General features: G+C 31.8%; 1 protein-coding gene across 1 annotated transcript in view; it reads left to right on the top strand.

Moving 5' to 3' along the window:
* LOC106107394 (peroxidasin homolog) overlaps positions 1-15,699 on the top strand; it is a 33,225-nt gene that overhangs the window by 10,598 nt on the left and 6,928 nt on the right. Inside the window, exons 2-7 of the mRNA XM_013288237.1 lie at positions 5,858-6,022; positions 6,633-6,790; positions 8,300-8,466; positions 11,528-11,597; positions 13,608-13,737; positions 15,085-15,277. Of these exons, the coding sequence (XP_013143691.1) occupies positions 5,858-6,022; positions 6,633-6,790; positions 8,300-8,466; positions 11,528-11,597; positions 13,608-13,737; positions 15,085-15,277 (883 nt within the window). The remainder of the gene's footprint in view (positions 1-5,857; positions 6,023-6,632; positions 6,791-8,299; positions 8,467-11,527; positions 11,598-13,607; positions 13,738-15,084; positions 15,278-15,699) is intronic.

Here is a 15,699-nt window from a genome sequence, read left to right as displayed (position 1 = left end):
TACAAAAAAGATTTTTATATTATTAATGTATGTATAACATGTTATAATTTTAATATTGATTGAGGATGAAGAAATAAACATAAAATAATTTATATCTGTAAATTTAAATAATCAGCAATGGAAATATTGCAAGATAATTAGATTGTGATAATTACGATGTCGGGTAAGTCTTGCTGCATACCAGTTTGTTGGCTTCTAACATTTACAACGACAGAGTAAAATTATTGAATTTAACGTAATCTAATATTAATTACGGGTACGCAGTTATGGGTGTTTGTAAACAAATATATTGCTAGACGCATTTAGGATTTAATTTTTTGTGTAAATAGAAACATAAACGCCTATGTGTTTCTAAACTCCTGGGCAGATTTTGATGATACCGGTAGAGTAACCTACCATAAATGGAAATAAAACAAGAAAAGCTTTGTATCCTAAAAATGGAATACCAAAAACATCGGGTTCATCTTCAAATACAAAAAGAAAATATAAATAAAACAAATAATTAAAAGTAAGCGCTCACAATCATCTAAACTGTATCGGAAAAAACACATATCAATAAAGCAATTAGAGCGAACACCTTTGATTATGTTGTGTTGTACGATTGTCAATTGTTTCGCAGCCAATTCAACTGTTCAGTTGCACAATTTTAAATCGAGTAGTGTGCGCACCTCCATATAAGCTCATAGGAATCAAAGCAATACTAAACAGTTGTGCGATAGTTTTGTTTCAGGTGTGCGCACGCTCTTAGTGCAGACATTATCCGCTTCGACATCCGTAAGGGTGACAATGCACACGTAACTTTTTCTAGCTATAGAATCTCAAAGTATCGTCATCAAGGCTTACAACTCTAACCGATATGAAGCGTACAATAGTTAAGTTACGTCATACGAGAATCATGAATGATGTTGATAGGTGATGAATACGGAACTTATAAAAACAACATTAACATAATCTTTGGTAAAAACCTAACAAAGAACATAAACATTTTTATATATAAGTAAGTTAACTATCAGATTAGAAAAAAAACAATAACGTCAAAACAAAAAACAATCGGATTTCTTTAAAAAGACTATCAAGTCTCAAGTATCAAGAAATTCTGCCTACCTTTAATTGAGTTAATAAAAGCAATGAATAGTAAACACGCAATGTTTCTAGAGAGTTTTGAAATTCCCAGATCGTCAGTTAAAATCAAACATTTGCCAACACCCGCATCAGCGATAGCAAATTATTACGTCACACATCGCAATAAAATGCATTTGCGGAAATACTGGCGTGTGATAAAATATTAGAAATCAAACAATACACAAAACAAACATCACTCACATAACTTGTTAGTGTTTGTTTTAAAAATTATCTTTTAATCTCCAGATAGACCTCATATCAATACCAAGACGATAACAAAAACTTAGTAATTTTAGCGATCTCGAGACATTAATATTTTCTATATTAATTCAAGCAACTATAGTAGTAATTGCGGTGTTTTGCATTTTTCAACAATTTGAATGTTTACGTGAAATAGAAAGTATGCATATAAATGAATAGAGTATGCGTATTACGAATCTCACAGCTTTGTTACTAACCAGATATTTAAGATGTAACACTGTCGGCCTTACCTATAAACGCGATATAAAGTTAAACTTAGGAATGAACTGAGTATAAGGAAAATTTGTACATATATTTGTACGTATATGTTTAAAATGATACGTGAAAAAAATTCGGCGTTTTTGTATGAACATTCTTGACTACCCTTCTGGATGACGATCGTATTTTGTTAATTCCGTTAATGACTTCATTCTTGCAAAGATGTCCAAAGTTATCATATATTTGTTTTCGTAACTTACTAGCTTTTGATCGCGAATTCAAAAACACAACCTACATATGTTACTCAGTGATAACATAGGTTTTTAATAGTGCAAAAATATTTAAAATCCGCCCTGTAGTTTTTGAGGTATTTCGATAATTACAAAAATACAAATCTTTCCTCTTTATAATATTAGTATAGATTAGCTTTTGCCCGCGACTCCGTCCATGTGGTATTCAAAAAAACAAATCTAAGTACCCTATGTGTTCTTCCAGAATATCCTCTACGTCTATACCAAATTTTATAGAAATCCGTTCAGCCGTTTAGGCTACAAACTCTAACAAACATCCATACATCTAAACTTTCGCAGTTATAACATTATTATGATAGAAAGAGGCACAAAAAACTATCCTAAGTATTCATATTCCATTAAAACATGATGTTTTTTTCTTTATCGATGTTACGCGAGGCGAGACAGTCGAGTTATGTTTACACCAATTACGTGCAGGATCTCACACGACAAAGGTCGTCCGTGAATCCGGCTCGTGAGGTCATATTGACGGGTTCCGATCTTTACGAGTTTTTTTTTTAATAATTCCATTACGTAGGGGGTAATGACTCTTGTATAGCAACTCAAATAGACGAACATTATAATTAAAAATGTCTACCTGGATGAATCTATGAAACGATAGATTTATCAAAGTTTTTTTTTATTTTATTACTTTTATGGTTAATTCAAACTTTAAAAAAAAATTGTTAAATTGACTATGAAACAGTTTTAAGTAATACTTATTAAACTGTTAAAACATGTATATATATAAAATCGTCAACTATTCAGAATTATTACACCATAAAATAGTTACTCAGCTAGGCTTACAAAATCGAAACCTCAAAATAACAAATCGACAGTGAATAGTTTATTTCGTATAAAATCAGTATTTTTCTTTAATAATTAGTCTAGATTTAAATCAAGAAATACAAATCTTTTCTCTTTATAATACTAAATCTATAGATATGTAAATATAAATGTTAGACGAATTAAAATTAAGAAACAAACCAGTTGTTGAGCCTTTGACCCCAAGCGTTTTATTATCCGAGACTACAATGGAAAAATCGGAATAATTTTCATAAACATTTTGAGTTATAAATACTTTATTTTAAAACAGTTCCTATAAAATTTTAAAACACAAATTGATTTCTAACTTTGGAACAATATCGCTCTGCTCGCTTGGAACATTTTTATTTTATTTTTAGTAGAAATTCGATTTTTATAGACGACTCATTGATATAAATTAAAAATAAAAACCGTATCTAAATACAAAATTTCATCAGAATTGATTAGAGCTATTTTCTAGATTAGTCGATGTAGAATTTTTTGTACTAAAAAACATTTTTCTTACAAACTTCTCAATTTCAATTCAGTCTATTTCGTTGATCTTTAAAAAGTCATTCAATTATGTCACTTGACTAGCTGTTACCGTACGGCTTCTTCCGCATGAAATTATAAAAACTTTATTTTATCGTTTACATTTGTCAAATTCTTAAATAAATGTCAAAATTACCGTTACCATAATAACCTAGCTTCCGTAATGTTGGCAGATTATAGTTTTTGGTTCCATTCCCATATAAAGGTTTTTCCAATTTATTTACCCCCTAGGTTTAATAGCGTGAAAGTATATAGCCTAAAGCGTGACATAAGTGTAGTGGGCTTTTTATTAAATAATGAATTATTCAAAAACATGCTGTAAAGAAGTGTGTGTTTACGCCTTATTTTAATAGTATATATAGACATATAGAAGTATGGATGAAGAGCATTAGTGTGACATTTAAGGTCAAATTTACAATTAAAATGTCTGATATATGAATGATATGTTATGATCCAATCTGAAATGTATTTAATTTTTAAACTTACATGACATTTGGGATCAATTAAAATAATAGGTTAGATTTTTAATATATTTAAATACACTTATAAATTTATTTATGTACCATCCATAAAAGAAGCCATGTCAGTCAAATATAGCCCTCAATAATATTCATGTATATGTTCTAATTGACTTAATATGAAGATAACCTTCTGTGCATTCTAAATTATAAAGTGAATTGATTACGATGTAGGTTCAATCTTAATTGTGAGATGTTTCTTTTTTTTAAGTTAATATTCTCTTGGGACTAGTAGACACAGATACGACTTTGTTTCCGTAATGCAATATATGTACAATTTAATTGGTCATATCTAACGCTGAATTCCCATTCCCCTATCTTTTTTGCCGAAATATATGTTGTCTCTATTTTTTCAAAAATGACAAAAGGGACGGGAATATGTTACAATTGCAAGTGATAACCTACACTAAAAAAATACATGTAGCAAGCTTAGAAATGAAAGTGGACTGAATTGCTTCGCTGTACGTGACTGTAATAGATAATTTAAAAGGGTAATCATTATGTTGGGCAAGGTTAAATGTTGAAGTACCATGTAAATTGATAAGAGATTTCTGTATGATGTATACGTAATATATTTTTATTTAAGAATATAACTTAATTAGATTTATAGCTTTTTGTACGGCAGTCGTGAAGAAATACAAAAAAACGTCAGAAAAATCCTAAAAACACGCAAGAATAGGGTTTAAAATTATATGCATGTTTTTAACACTATTTTACTTGCCCAACCTAAATAGTTCTAGCGTTTTATATAGCATGCTAAATAAAAAAAAAACAAGCTTACTGTCCGGTCATGTGAAAGTGGAAGGTTGACATTGCGAATGTCGAGGCTTACGTGTTACTGCACCCCAAGGATATCTGAAACTGACGGTATTGCAATTACTAACTGGCCACCGATTAAATAAGAACGGTGTTCGTAACTATATTTTAACTATGGTTAATTCGTAAATTAAATTTCCAATAAGTATGTTCACTTTGTATTTTCCGATGTTTAACATCGAAAAATACAAAGTTTTTGATGTACCCACAATCAATTCTTTAGTCACTGTGACTTGAATTATAAAATCTATCATTAGACGACAAAGATAGTTCAGATAATTTTTTAATGACATTGTTAGTAATTTTTTTTATTGGTTGTACTAAATATAATATACTTTTGTGAGCAGAGTCAATGACATAAGTTGAGTTAGAAAGTATGTGTAACCGGTGCCCGCTATATGAGATCTCCGATAAAAACGAAAGCTTGTCTATGATACACTTGTGGTTTGACTTCCGTACTTCCTTATGGCACGCCATAAACAATGAACAATGTCAAATGATTAGCAATCAAGATGTTAACGGCTAGATGAAAAGAGATCTTAATTTTTGTATAATTGTATCATATACACTCATTAACAATAGATTGTTACAACATAAAAAAGTTACAATATAAAAAAGTTGCAATCAAACAAAAGAAATATAAAAATTGCGACAACTTGTATGGAAATTTATAGCAGAAAAAACTTTTTCGCCATTTTACTATCGTTATCTTTTCAATATGGAATAAAGGATACGTTTTTGTAATAAATAACAGAATCATTTCCTTCCTTTGTCATTGAACTTCCAAGTTAATATGTAGAATCAATAATTTATAGAAATGAACTAGGAATTCTCGCCAAGGTATTCCAAGAATACGCGACAACTAGTTTTTATAGCGTTGGGTCAATAGTTAAGAATCAAAGCTTATAAATTCATTAAATTATCTATCGAGATATCCTAATTCCTAATGGAATCCAAGAATCCTAATGGATTCATAGATTATCGAATAGATCTCTCGATATAGTCTATGTTCGTCACAGAGATTCAAAACATATATAGAGGAAGCATAGTGACACTTCACTCATGATCCTCACTAACGCTATTTATAATCTTCAAAACCACATGTCAATATAATTAATTGTAAAATGTCTTATAACATGTCAATACAATGATTTGAGGTGGCATACTAAACTTGACAACTAACATAGTACCTTTCAAAGAAGTTACCGGTGATAAATATTCACTATGTCTACTCTATATATTTCTTAAATGCCTTTGATGTTCGTCTACATTTTAACACGTATTACCTTTTTACAGATACCATAGTAGTGTCTTACTATTGGCTGTTACGTGTGCGGTATCGTTAGCACAGAAGAGCAGAATAGAAGACACGAATATACAAGCGGTGCCCAGCGACCTGCGGCGAGCGGTTAGCGAGGCGTTAGCCTTAGAGAGGAGGTTCCACTTGGGCGCTAACGATGCGTAAGTTAAAAACTTTAACTACCCTACTTAAGTCCTTCAGCATTAAATATTCCTTATGGTAGATTTCTCATACTAAATCCTTTAATGACTGATTAACCGTTCTGAGAGCGGTAAAATGTAGGATATTTTTAATATAGTTTATTTTAAATCAACCTTAATTTTAAATTAGTTCGAATTTTTAATGAAACATTAGTTTGAAGCTGGTAACAATTTGTTAGATTGTCATTTTTTATATTATTATTTAGGAGGTATTTTAGAATTGGTGGGGCATTTGTCAGTATTTCTAATTATTTATAAAAAACGCACATAGTATAACTCTTACTAACATCATCCATAACAACATCTCTGCTCAAAAGCATAAGTTATTTTGATTGTAAAGAATTTCATGTTCATTACAATTGACACAACCCTATAAAGTGTAAACATATCTAACCCGACTTGTTTCGTTCAAAAATCTTCCTTTACCTACGTTGCCTAAAATTTTAATCGGCTAAAGCATGTAAAGAAGATTGGTGTATTTAAAATTGCATTTTTATTGCTTGTTCTTTATTGCTTAAGTTAGCTTAACAATAAAGGGAAACAAAGGAACGTTAATGTATATTTTTCGCAGGCATAATTGTACATCAGAATATGAAGATATTAGTACGACTCCTTGCCCGCCCAGCAAGTACCGCAGCGCTAGCGGGGAGTGCAATAATGTTAGACACAGGCCATGGGGACGACGAGGAGATGTCTTCCTGAGGTTGTTACCTCCAAACTATGCTGATGGTAAGTGACAGCAACTAGGATATAGGCAATCGCAACACACACATCACTATTTCAAAACAGACACTATGGAAGGAATAATACTATAAGTGAATATAAATTTTAACATCATTGTAGATTTTGGAACACCTAGCTATAAGTTGTGGTTAAAAAGAATAACGCAAGCATTTGTTTTCAGTCCAGGAATTATGAATATTGTTATAACATTCGAATCGTAATTTTATGACCTTGCCATGATTATTTATGCAGACAGTAATTGCAGTGATCAGTAGATTTTAAACTTGAAAATATTTATGTTGTCACATAACTTCAATCTTTAATAACATGGCAACAGATTAAACAAATAAAGCTTATCTCATTTTATATCGCACTTGAGTGTGTTACGTAAATACGGATGTATTCGGACGTGTGTTTTTTAATAAATAAGGATTAGCTAAAGCGCTTCTGTTGTTTTTTAACGTTGGCACTGTCAACTGAATTTGTAAACATTTTTTAACACAAGTTCCGTGTTAATTTGAGATAAACTGAAAATTTATTACTCTATAATATTTATAATTATTTTAAATTCGATTTTTAAGAGATATTCGGTATCAATATTTTAAAGAAGCATAATGTTACAATTAATTTGGTGTGCACTCGACCATCACTTGTTCACTAAGTTAAATTGAGCCCTAATTGTTTTCTGCACTTAACACTTAATAATACAGGAACTGTTCATTACTAAAGCGCCTGTATTAACTGTTAAGACATTATCTAAATGCAACCACGTATTTTTAAAGCTCACAAAATGTCAAAAGCCAATGTTTAGATTAAGCAAAGTGAACATCGAAGATATTTTAGATTAGTAAAGGTTGAATGGTTGAGTCAAAAACACGTGATGCGGTAAAGTTGTTTAATAAAATTTACATAATTATGATGTAGTAGTTACCATTTAAGTCAGAGTCCATAAAATCTTGAATTCAATTCGAAATTAGAATAACTGCCATCAGACTCGTAAAGCATAATGTTAGAAGTACTCTACTGTAACTATATTATATTAAAGTACACAAATTATACCCCTCGTGTTCTTATCTACATATAATTAGACAAAAACAACAAAACTGACTCTGAATAGTCAAATATGTTCTTACTCCACCTCACACTACTTCTAAATGCCCACTAAGAGTAACCACGCTAAGTATCATCATCATCAGCTCACTATAAGTCCCCAATAAGGGGCTCGGAGCCTACCCTAAGAAAAGAGTAACTAGGCCATAGACAACCACGCTCGCCCACTGCGGAATGGTCGACTTTAAACATTTGTTTGAATTTCTTCGCGGACATGTCCAGGCATAACGACATTTTCCTTCGTCATAAGAACGTCGGGTAAATTATGTACATATGAAATTCAAAAATCACATTGGTATATGCCGTGATTCAAACCCAAGACCTGTAAATTACAAGTCAAGTGCTTAAACCCCTGAGCCACCGACGCTTTAAGTATAATGCTCTAATATTTATGTTTTTTCCCAGGTGTATCTCTCCCGCTATCCTCACCTCACTTACCAGAGCCCACGCTAGCCGTGCAAGCAGCCGCACAGCTAACAGAGCCAGCTGAACATGATTACGTCACCAGCATGCTGGCCGCCTGGGGACAGTTCATCATGGACGATCTCATCGCGACCGCCAATGGGAACAAGGTAAACACATACACAATATAGCAGATTCCAAAAGTCCAAGTAAACCCCTAAGGTTTATAAAGATCTGACAAGGGTGTACAATGGAGGGAAGTAAATTTGAGGAATAATAAGTTTAAGAACAAATTTTGAATGAGAAATAATATCACAGTCAATTATCGATAAAAAAATTATATATGGAAATAGTTTTATGATGCAAAAGACGCCTTCGATTGTTTGTGCTCGTAGTACCATGTAGTTTCCTTTGCGGAAGGCATAAAGTTAGCTCATGGTTGTCGTAATTAGTGCAGCTAACAAAGGAATGTTTTACAATGTTTTTTAACTGTATCTTTCACAAACAAATCATATAATGAAGTTACTTAATTTACTGGAGATTTTCGATATTACTTTATGCAATTTCAATGCGCACATTTGTATATTTCAAGAATAATTTTATCACATAAAACATTTTTTTTCACATTCAATACCAACATTGGGAATCCTTCAAAAGTTTCATCATGTTAACCTTGCTTTACTTACTATGATCTACTTTTACTTTTATGTTAACTCGTCAAAAAGTTGTGATGGTTCAAGCTCGATAAAAATATACGTAAAGGGTTAATAACAAAATTGCACTCGAATGTACGCTATTCATGTAATCTTTCGTGCCTTTAGGCGGAATTGGCATCGTATCTCTTAAAATCAGTGTTCATGGTCTTAAGGGGTATATTAAATTTAAATAGCCAGGCTAATCAAACGCCTTGGCCTATGTCGCGCATCACACGTCACGGTGCTAAGGCCAGCGGATGCTACACCAAGAGTACACATTGTATGTCGCAATGCACAATACCATCGTAATCATGCATCTAATGATGCGATCGTTCCGAATCGCCTAATCACTTGAACTTGACCGAGACACGATTTAGTAAGACATATCAGCACATATTTTATGACCTTCATATTTTAATACATACCATGCATTTTAGTACACTAAAGCCTTTCAATATCAATTACAATCCGAATGTATTTCAAACAGGATTTATTTACTTTTGCGAACTTCTTTCTCAATTAGTGTACTTTTTAATCTGTAAAATTATTTAAACAATACATGACTGTACTAATATAATAATTTTGATAAATACAAGTCTTAATTAAGCTACAAATAAAAGTTACTTTAAAAACAGTGTTTATATTTCTAATAACAAACGCAAGTTCTGTAAAGTTTAAATAGAGACTCGTTCAAGTCTGTACTAATACAGGGCTTCAAAGAAAGACGCAAAGCTCTCAAAAGACGGTGAAAGCGATGACGTAACAGGCAATCTCTTCCTTGTAGACAAGTTCTCAGGTCATATGATTCGATCTGGTTTATACATCCTTGCACCAGGAAGGCTATATGAACAAATTTGCAAAACATCATTTCACTTCTTCCTTGTAGGAAGTTTAATTTTAATTTGCAGTTTTTATTATTTAAAATCGATAAGTTAACGATGTTATAGTTAATTTTAAAATAATTAAAAACTAAATTAAATTTGTCCTGTACTGATTTTTCAATTTGTTATATAAAAGCTTTAACGACGTAAATAAGATAAAGATCAAAATGTTTATTTCAGAAAATATAATTTGCATCAATTTGTTATATTAATAATATTAAATTACAATTTATCCTAAAATATCGAAACTAAACTTTTATATACTATAAAAAAAAACAGTTTTATATAAAAAAATAATAAGCTTTAAAAATCAGAATGTTCTAGGAGGTTTTCCGTCTCAATAACTGTATTTAGTTTTAACGTTAAGTTTATGTTAAGATGCATCAATACCGTATTGTAACTTGTGAGTATAAATAAAATACCCATGTCAAGGTCTTAAGAACTTCATTGTATACTATCTGTATACGTTTAACGGATACTTATTGTATTCTTGTGATTTTAAATGTCAGAACGTTTACCTTGTAGATGATCTCTTACATTTTTTTATTAAAATAGGATGAAATAATAAAATCTATGATAGATTTATTCTAAGTAAGGGAACCTGCTCTAAGTAAGGGATGACTAGGCAATAATCAAGCACGCCGGCCAAGTGCCGGTTAACTTCACAAATATACTTTGAATGTCTTCGCCGATATGTGCAGTTGCATCACAATATTTTCCTTCACCGTAAGAACTTTGGGTACATATGAAATTCGTAATTCGAAAATAACATTGGTACATGCCGGGATTCGAACCAAAACCTGTAGATTACAAATCAAGTGCTTAAACCACTAACCCACCGACGCTCTTAATAAAATATGCACCCAGTATATCTAGAATCACATCGCTTTAGTTTAAAATGAAAATGTTTTACTTATAGAAAATCTGCTGTCAATCATCATTAAATAAACCATTAAATTATTTGACACCTTTATCATTAATTTTGAATAAAATTAATACCTAAAGTAATGATGACGTGTTACACAATAGCGTACGGAATTACGGACGCACAAGTTACGTATGCGGTTCGAGCGAGCCCGGTGAAAGTTATTCGTATGACATTTCATAGCCATTGTTAGTCCGTTACTTAAGAGATTATAGTATACGATGGGGAATTCTTGTTACCAACCCATACTTATATATGTGATGTAAATTTCATTTCAAATATAACACGACTGATATTAGATCCCTTGACCAAAATAGACAGAATTGGAGTTTAACCCACCCGCGGCTGTAGTACCTTAGATGATGATGATTAGATCCCTTGACTCGCGAAACTTACTGTCCCAATCAGAGCCCTTAATGGACTTTAATATACTAGCTGTTGCTCGCGATTTCGTCCGCGTAAAATTAAAAAATATAGCCTATGTTACTCACAGATAAATTACCTTTCTAAAGGTGAAAGAATTTTTAAAATCAGCCCAGTAGTTTTTGAGTTTTTCAATACATGTAAAAATAAAAATCTTTCCTCCTTATAATATTAGTATACAAGAATCTCTACTAAGGATTCACCTCAATTTAAATTTTAGGCTAAAAGTGCGGGAGTTAATATTATTCATAGTAGTTAATATGTTTTGTGTTAAAATATGTGTTAGAATATACTTTCTTTTGTTTAGAAATGCGAATCGTCGTCGTGCGAATATGTGCGCTCAGCTCCGACCAGGAATCTAGACTCGTGCGGTTTCGGTAAGTTGAATTTATTAACGCTAAAACAAGGCAACATAAAGCTCAAAAGATACTACCCTAAAGGTACTTCTGCTGATGAAGGAAAGATGTAATTTAGAATAAATAAGATCTAAAATATACTAAGTTGAGAAAAGCTTATTTATAATTATAATTACTGAAGTTGATTTTACTATTTAATATTTTTTTAATACCGTAAATAGTGGTATCTAAACTAATACGATAAAGTATTACTTAAGATCTCAGGGTAACGTGTTCGCTTTTCTTTGTTATACTTCAAATATCAATTTCGTGATTTGTACGTCCGTGTTATTACTTGTCATTTTTAGCTTAAAAGAAAGTGTACCTTCACATGATAGCTATCTATCGAAAGCCAATTGTTACGAATAATGACTTTCAGTATCCCAAGTCTATAACGACCGATTTCTTTACTAACTTCACTTTGTACTATCCATCTTAATTAATAATTTTAACAACTCACGCAATAACAATTAAAAAAAACTAAACACACTTTATTGCGCCTAAAATTACCTTATCTAACTTTCCAAATTCTTAATCTAATGAAATTATGTTAATTTTTGTGAAAGATTATTGTAAACTAGCTTTCGCCCGCGACTCCGTTGGCGTGGAATTAAAAAAAGCAAAAGTGAGTAGTCCATGTGTTCTTCCAGACTATCCTCTACTTCTATACCAAATTTCATCGAGATCCGTTCAGCCGTTTAGGCTACAAACTCTAACAAATATCCATCCATCTATCTAAACTTTCGCATTTATAAAATTAGTAAGATAAGATTAACACCGACAGAAGACCATATTTCTTACGTCATTAATCGTTGATTTGTTTAAATATTTGTATAACTCTTCCTTCATATATTTTCTTGCAAAACTGTCCTTCAGTTATCCCAGTGGTTCATAGACCGTAACAAATTGGTATACCTAAATATAAATTTGATACTATAAAAACAATGCCGCACCTGCGTACAAAATCACGTGCTTCGAGTGAACGCAAAGTAGTTTGAAAGGTTGCATCCGAACACTGTATGGTATAATTTAATAAATGCAAGCGATTTCCATTCTTACTCACCTCTGTTACAAACTATGTTTGCGTGTATTCACCTAAATAGATATCAAGTTTAACCTCACCATAAGTAAGGAAGTAATGTCAAGTTTTAAACTGGTTTAGATTATGTTATTAATAAATGACAAAAAATTGTGCATAAGACTATGCTTGACGTAATATTTAAAGCTTTAAATCATTTTAATATTTCCCAGCTACTAAAACATTTAAAAGGCCGTACCTACATAATCATTTAAAAGATTTATAAATAAAACAAATGCAAAAAGTAATAACTACATAAGGATGATGTGGAAATTAAAATAAGTTTAACTTTTAATTTATTGACGTCAATAATAAATTGTAAATGTGTTGTCACTTATAATTTAGTATCTTACTTTGTTTTAATTACATCGGCGTAATTAAAAAAACGTTTATTATTTTTAATTCAAATTACAAATAGATACGCATTAATTTTTATAAATTAACAACATCTTTTAATTACGAATGCATGGAACTATTGAAAAAAAGGTTATCTGTCAGCAATAATTTACAATAAAATAAAAATATTAAATCGTAATTAAATTAGTGTCTAGAGTCTAAGAATAAAAAAATAACAACAGAATTGGCCGCCAGGGGACAGTACTTCGCTTAATTGGTATTACAATTTTATTTTTTTGTTAAAATGGTAGTAGATTTTTGTTAGTTTACTAATATTACCTTTAACAATTCCAAATAAGCTCTATACTTTTGCTAGGATATGGTTCACGACAATAGTCGAATGGCGGGACTCAAATCCTCGACCGCAAGATGGGTAGTCCGTACCCCAAACCATTAGGGTATTGGCGCTTATTATTTTTTATAATTATTTATCTTATTTTAATATGACACTAAAACTAACCGAATGACCTTATTACTAAGACTTAGATGGCTTTAAACAATAATTTTATTTCTTACAGAGGTGCGAGAACAAATGAATATGGCAACAGCATTCCTCGATGGTTCAGCGCTATACGGCAGCTCGGAGAAGGAACTTCTTTCCTTGAGGCTATATGATGCTGGAAAACTAGACTTAGGAGCATGTCGCAAGTAAGTACAACCATTAAAGTTAGGTGAATAGACTAAAATAAGTAAGAATAAGTTTTAAATATATGCATGAAGTTATGTCATTTCTGGTTAAGTCTAAAGCCTCGTCTCTTCTTATTTGCCGTCTTTATTTCCTTTTCTTTAACTCAAATAACGCAGTAAAGTTGTACGAATCATTGCTTTCTTAGTAACGTTAGTGTACATTTGTATAGACGAACACATTATCTTGATTGTGTTTAAATTTCTTGTCAAATTATGTAGTTAATTCGATGGAAATTCCATGTCCCAGTCATCAAAGGTATTTTATTTATTTTTGTTTTCAATAAATCTTAGTTGCAATTAAAGTCTGATAATGTAGTATGTGAACATATCCCACGTATCTGTGCCGAGCATTCAGTCGAGCCTCGACAATTGTTTACACTCAAGGTTCTTCATTATACGCTAATAAATTATTTAATTAAGCATTAACTCAATTACCGCTATTATTTGTACAGACAACTTTACAAGTCCTTGTTTTTATATAAAGAACTGATGGTAACTTCGATTGATTAGTAACCAATAAAAAATGCATATTAGTTATTATTAGATAGTTATAATTTACTAAATAAGGCACATTGGAAAGGCTTTTTTTAATTACTTTGGAAATAAATATAGTAAAATAGTTATTTAAATAGTAAAATCGTAATACAATCATAATTAGAGATAATAAAAGACAAAAAATTATACTACTTTTACTCAAATACTGACCTTGGCACCTAAAATAAAGATTCGTGACTCTAGACTGGACGGTAGATTAACCACGCTCTAGACATGAAATTTAGTTGAACATGAGCGTAGATATCAACAAGTAAACACTCAAATCTTATACTTGAAGTATTCAACTGTGATTTTATTTCATAAATATAGTGCATACAATCTCATAAAGGTTTAGACCCGGCGCACACCTTTGACTAAATTATCGCACAACAGTTTGCGATTGTCGATTGTTTCGCCGCCAACTCAACTATAATCGTTTACAGAATACACTAAGTATGTGTCTAGTAAAATAATAGAACAATATATTTCATGTAGATTAGAAAGCACTTTGCGAATTACATCATTGGAATGATATTTGTTTTTACGTAATAGATATTTACATAAAACTACATACATGGCGCACTTATATACCACACTTGTATAGTACTAAATAGTTGGTTTCCATTGCCAAACTACCTGTACTTAACAATGATTTCATCTCGCTCATTTTCGTTGAAAAACATAGAGACAATAATATATTTTTTTCAAGTGTCTCGAGTGGTACAACGATATGTTTTTCTTTACATTTCTTTGACTTTAACCTATTTAATTCAGATGCAACGACGGCACACCTACCGCGCCTCTATACAAAGCTCTATTCTCCGAACACAATCGTATCGCAGGGGAGCTCTACGCAATGAACCCATTCTGGGATGACGTCACACTGTTCCTCGAGACCAGACGTGCTATGGCAGCCATGATACAGCATATAACATACAATGAGTTCCTGCCAGTGTTGTTAGGCGAAGTAAGTATATTACAAAACTACGAATTAATAAATATCTAGTTTAATAATAATTCTTACCTCTTACCCTTACTAATATAAATGCGAAAGTTTAGATAGATGGATATTTGTATAAGTTTTTTTTTTTATAACATAAGGTGGCAAACGAGCAAGCGGCCACTTGAATCCGCCAAAATGGCGAAGCGACCGCTGCCCATAGACATCCGCAATTGCAGATGCGTTGCCTACCCTTATACGACGAAGGAGGAGACCCACATAAAGAGGATATTTCCCCTTCCTATACATCTCCTCCACCGTCAAATCCACTTCCCCTTCCCATCCTCTCCTTATAAGGAAAGGGTGATAAAGAGAAAGGGACTTAAATTAGGCCTCCGGCACCACACTCATCAGACGAAACACGGAATTGCTTCCATTTCACGCCTGTC

The sequence above is a fragment of the Papilio polytes genome, unplaced genomic scaffold (assembly GCF_000836215.1).
Source record: "Papilio polytes unplaced genomic scaffold, Ppol_1.0 DF822067.1, whole genome shotgun sequence".
Classification (NCBI taxonomy): Eukaryota; Metazoa; Arthropoda; class Insecta; order Lepidoptera; family Papilionidae; genus Papilio; species Papilio polytes.
The sequence above is the reverse complement of the archived record's forward strand: the minus strand, read 5'-3'. Positions and strand labels throughout refer to the sequence as shown.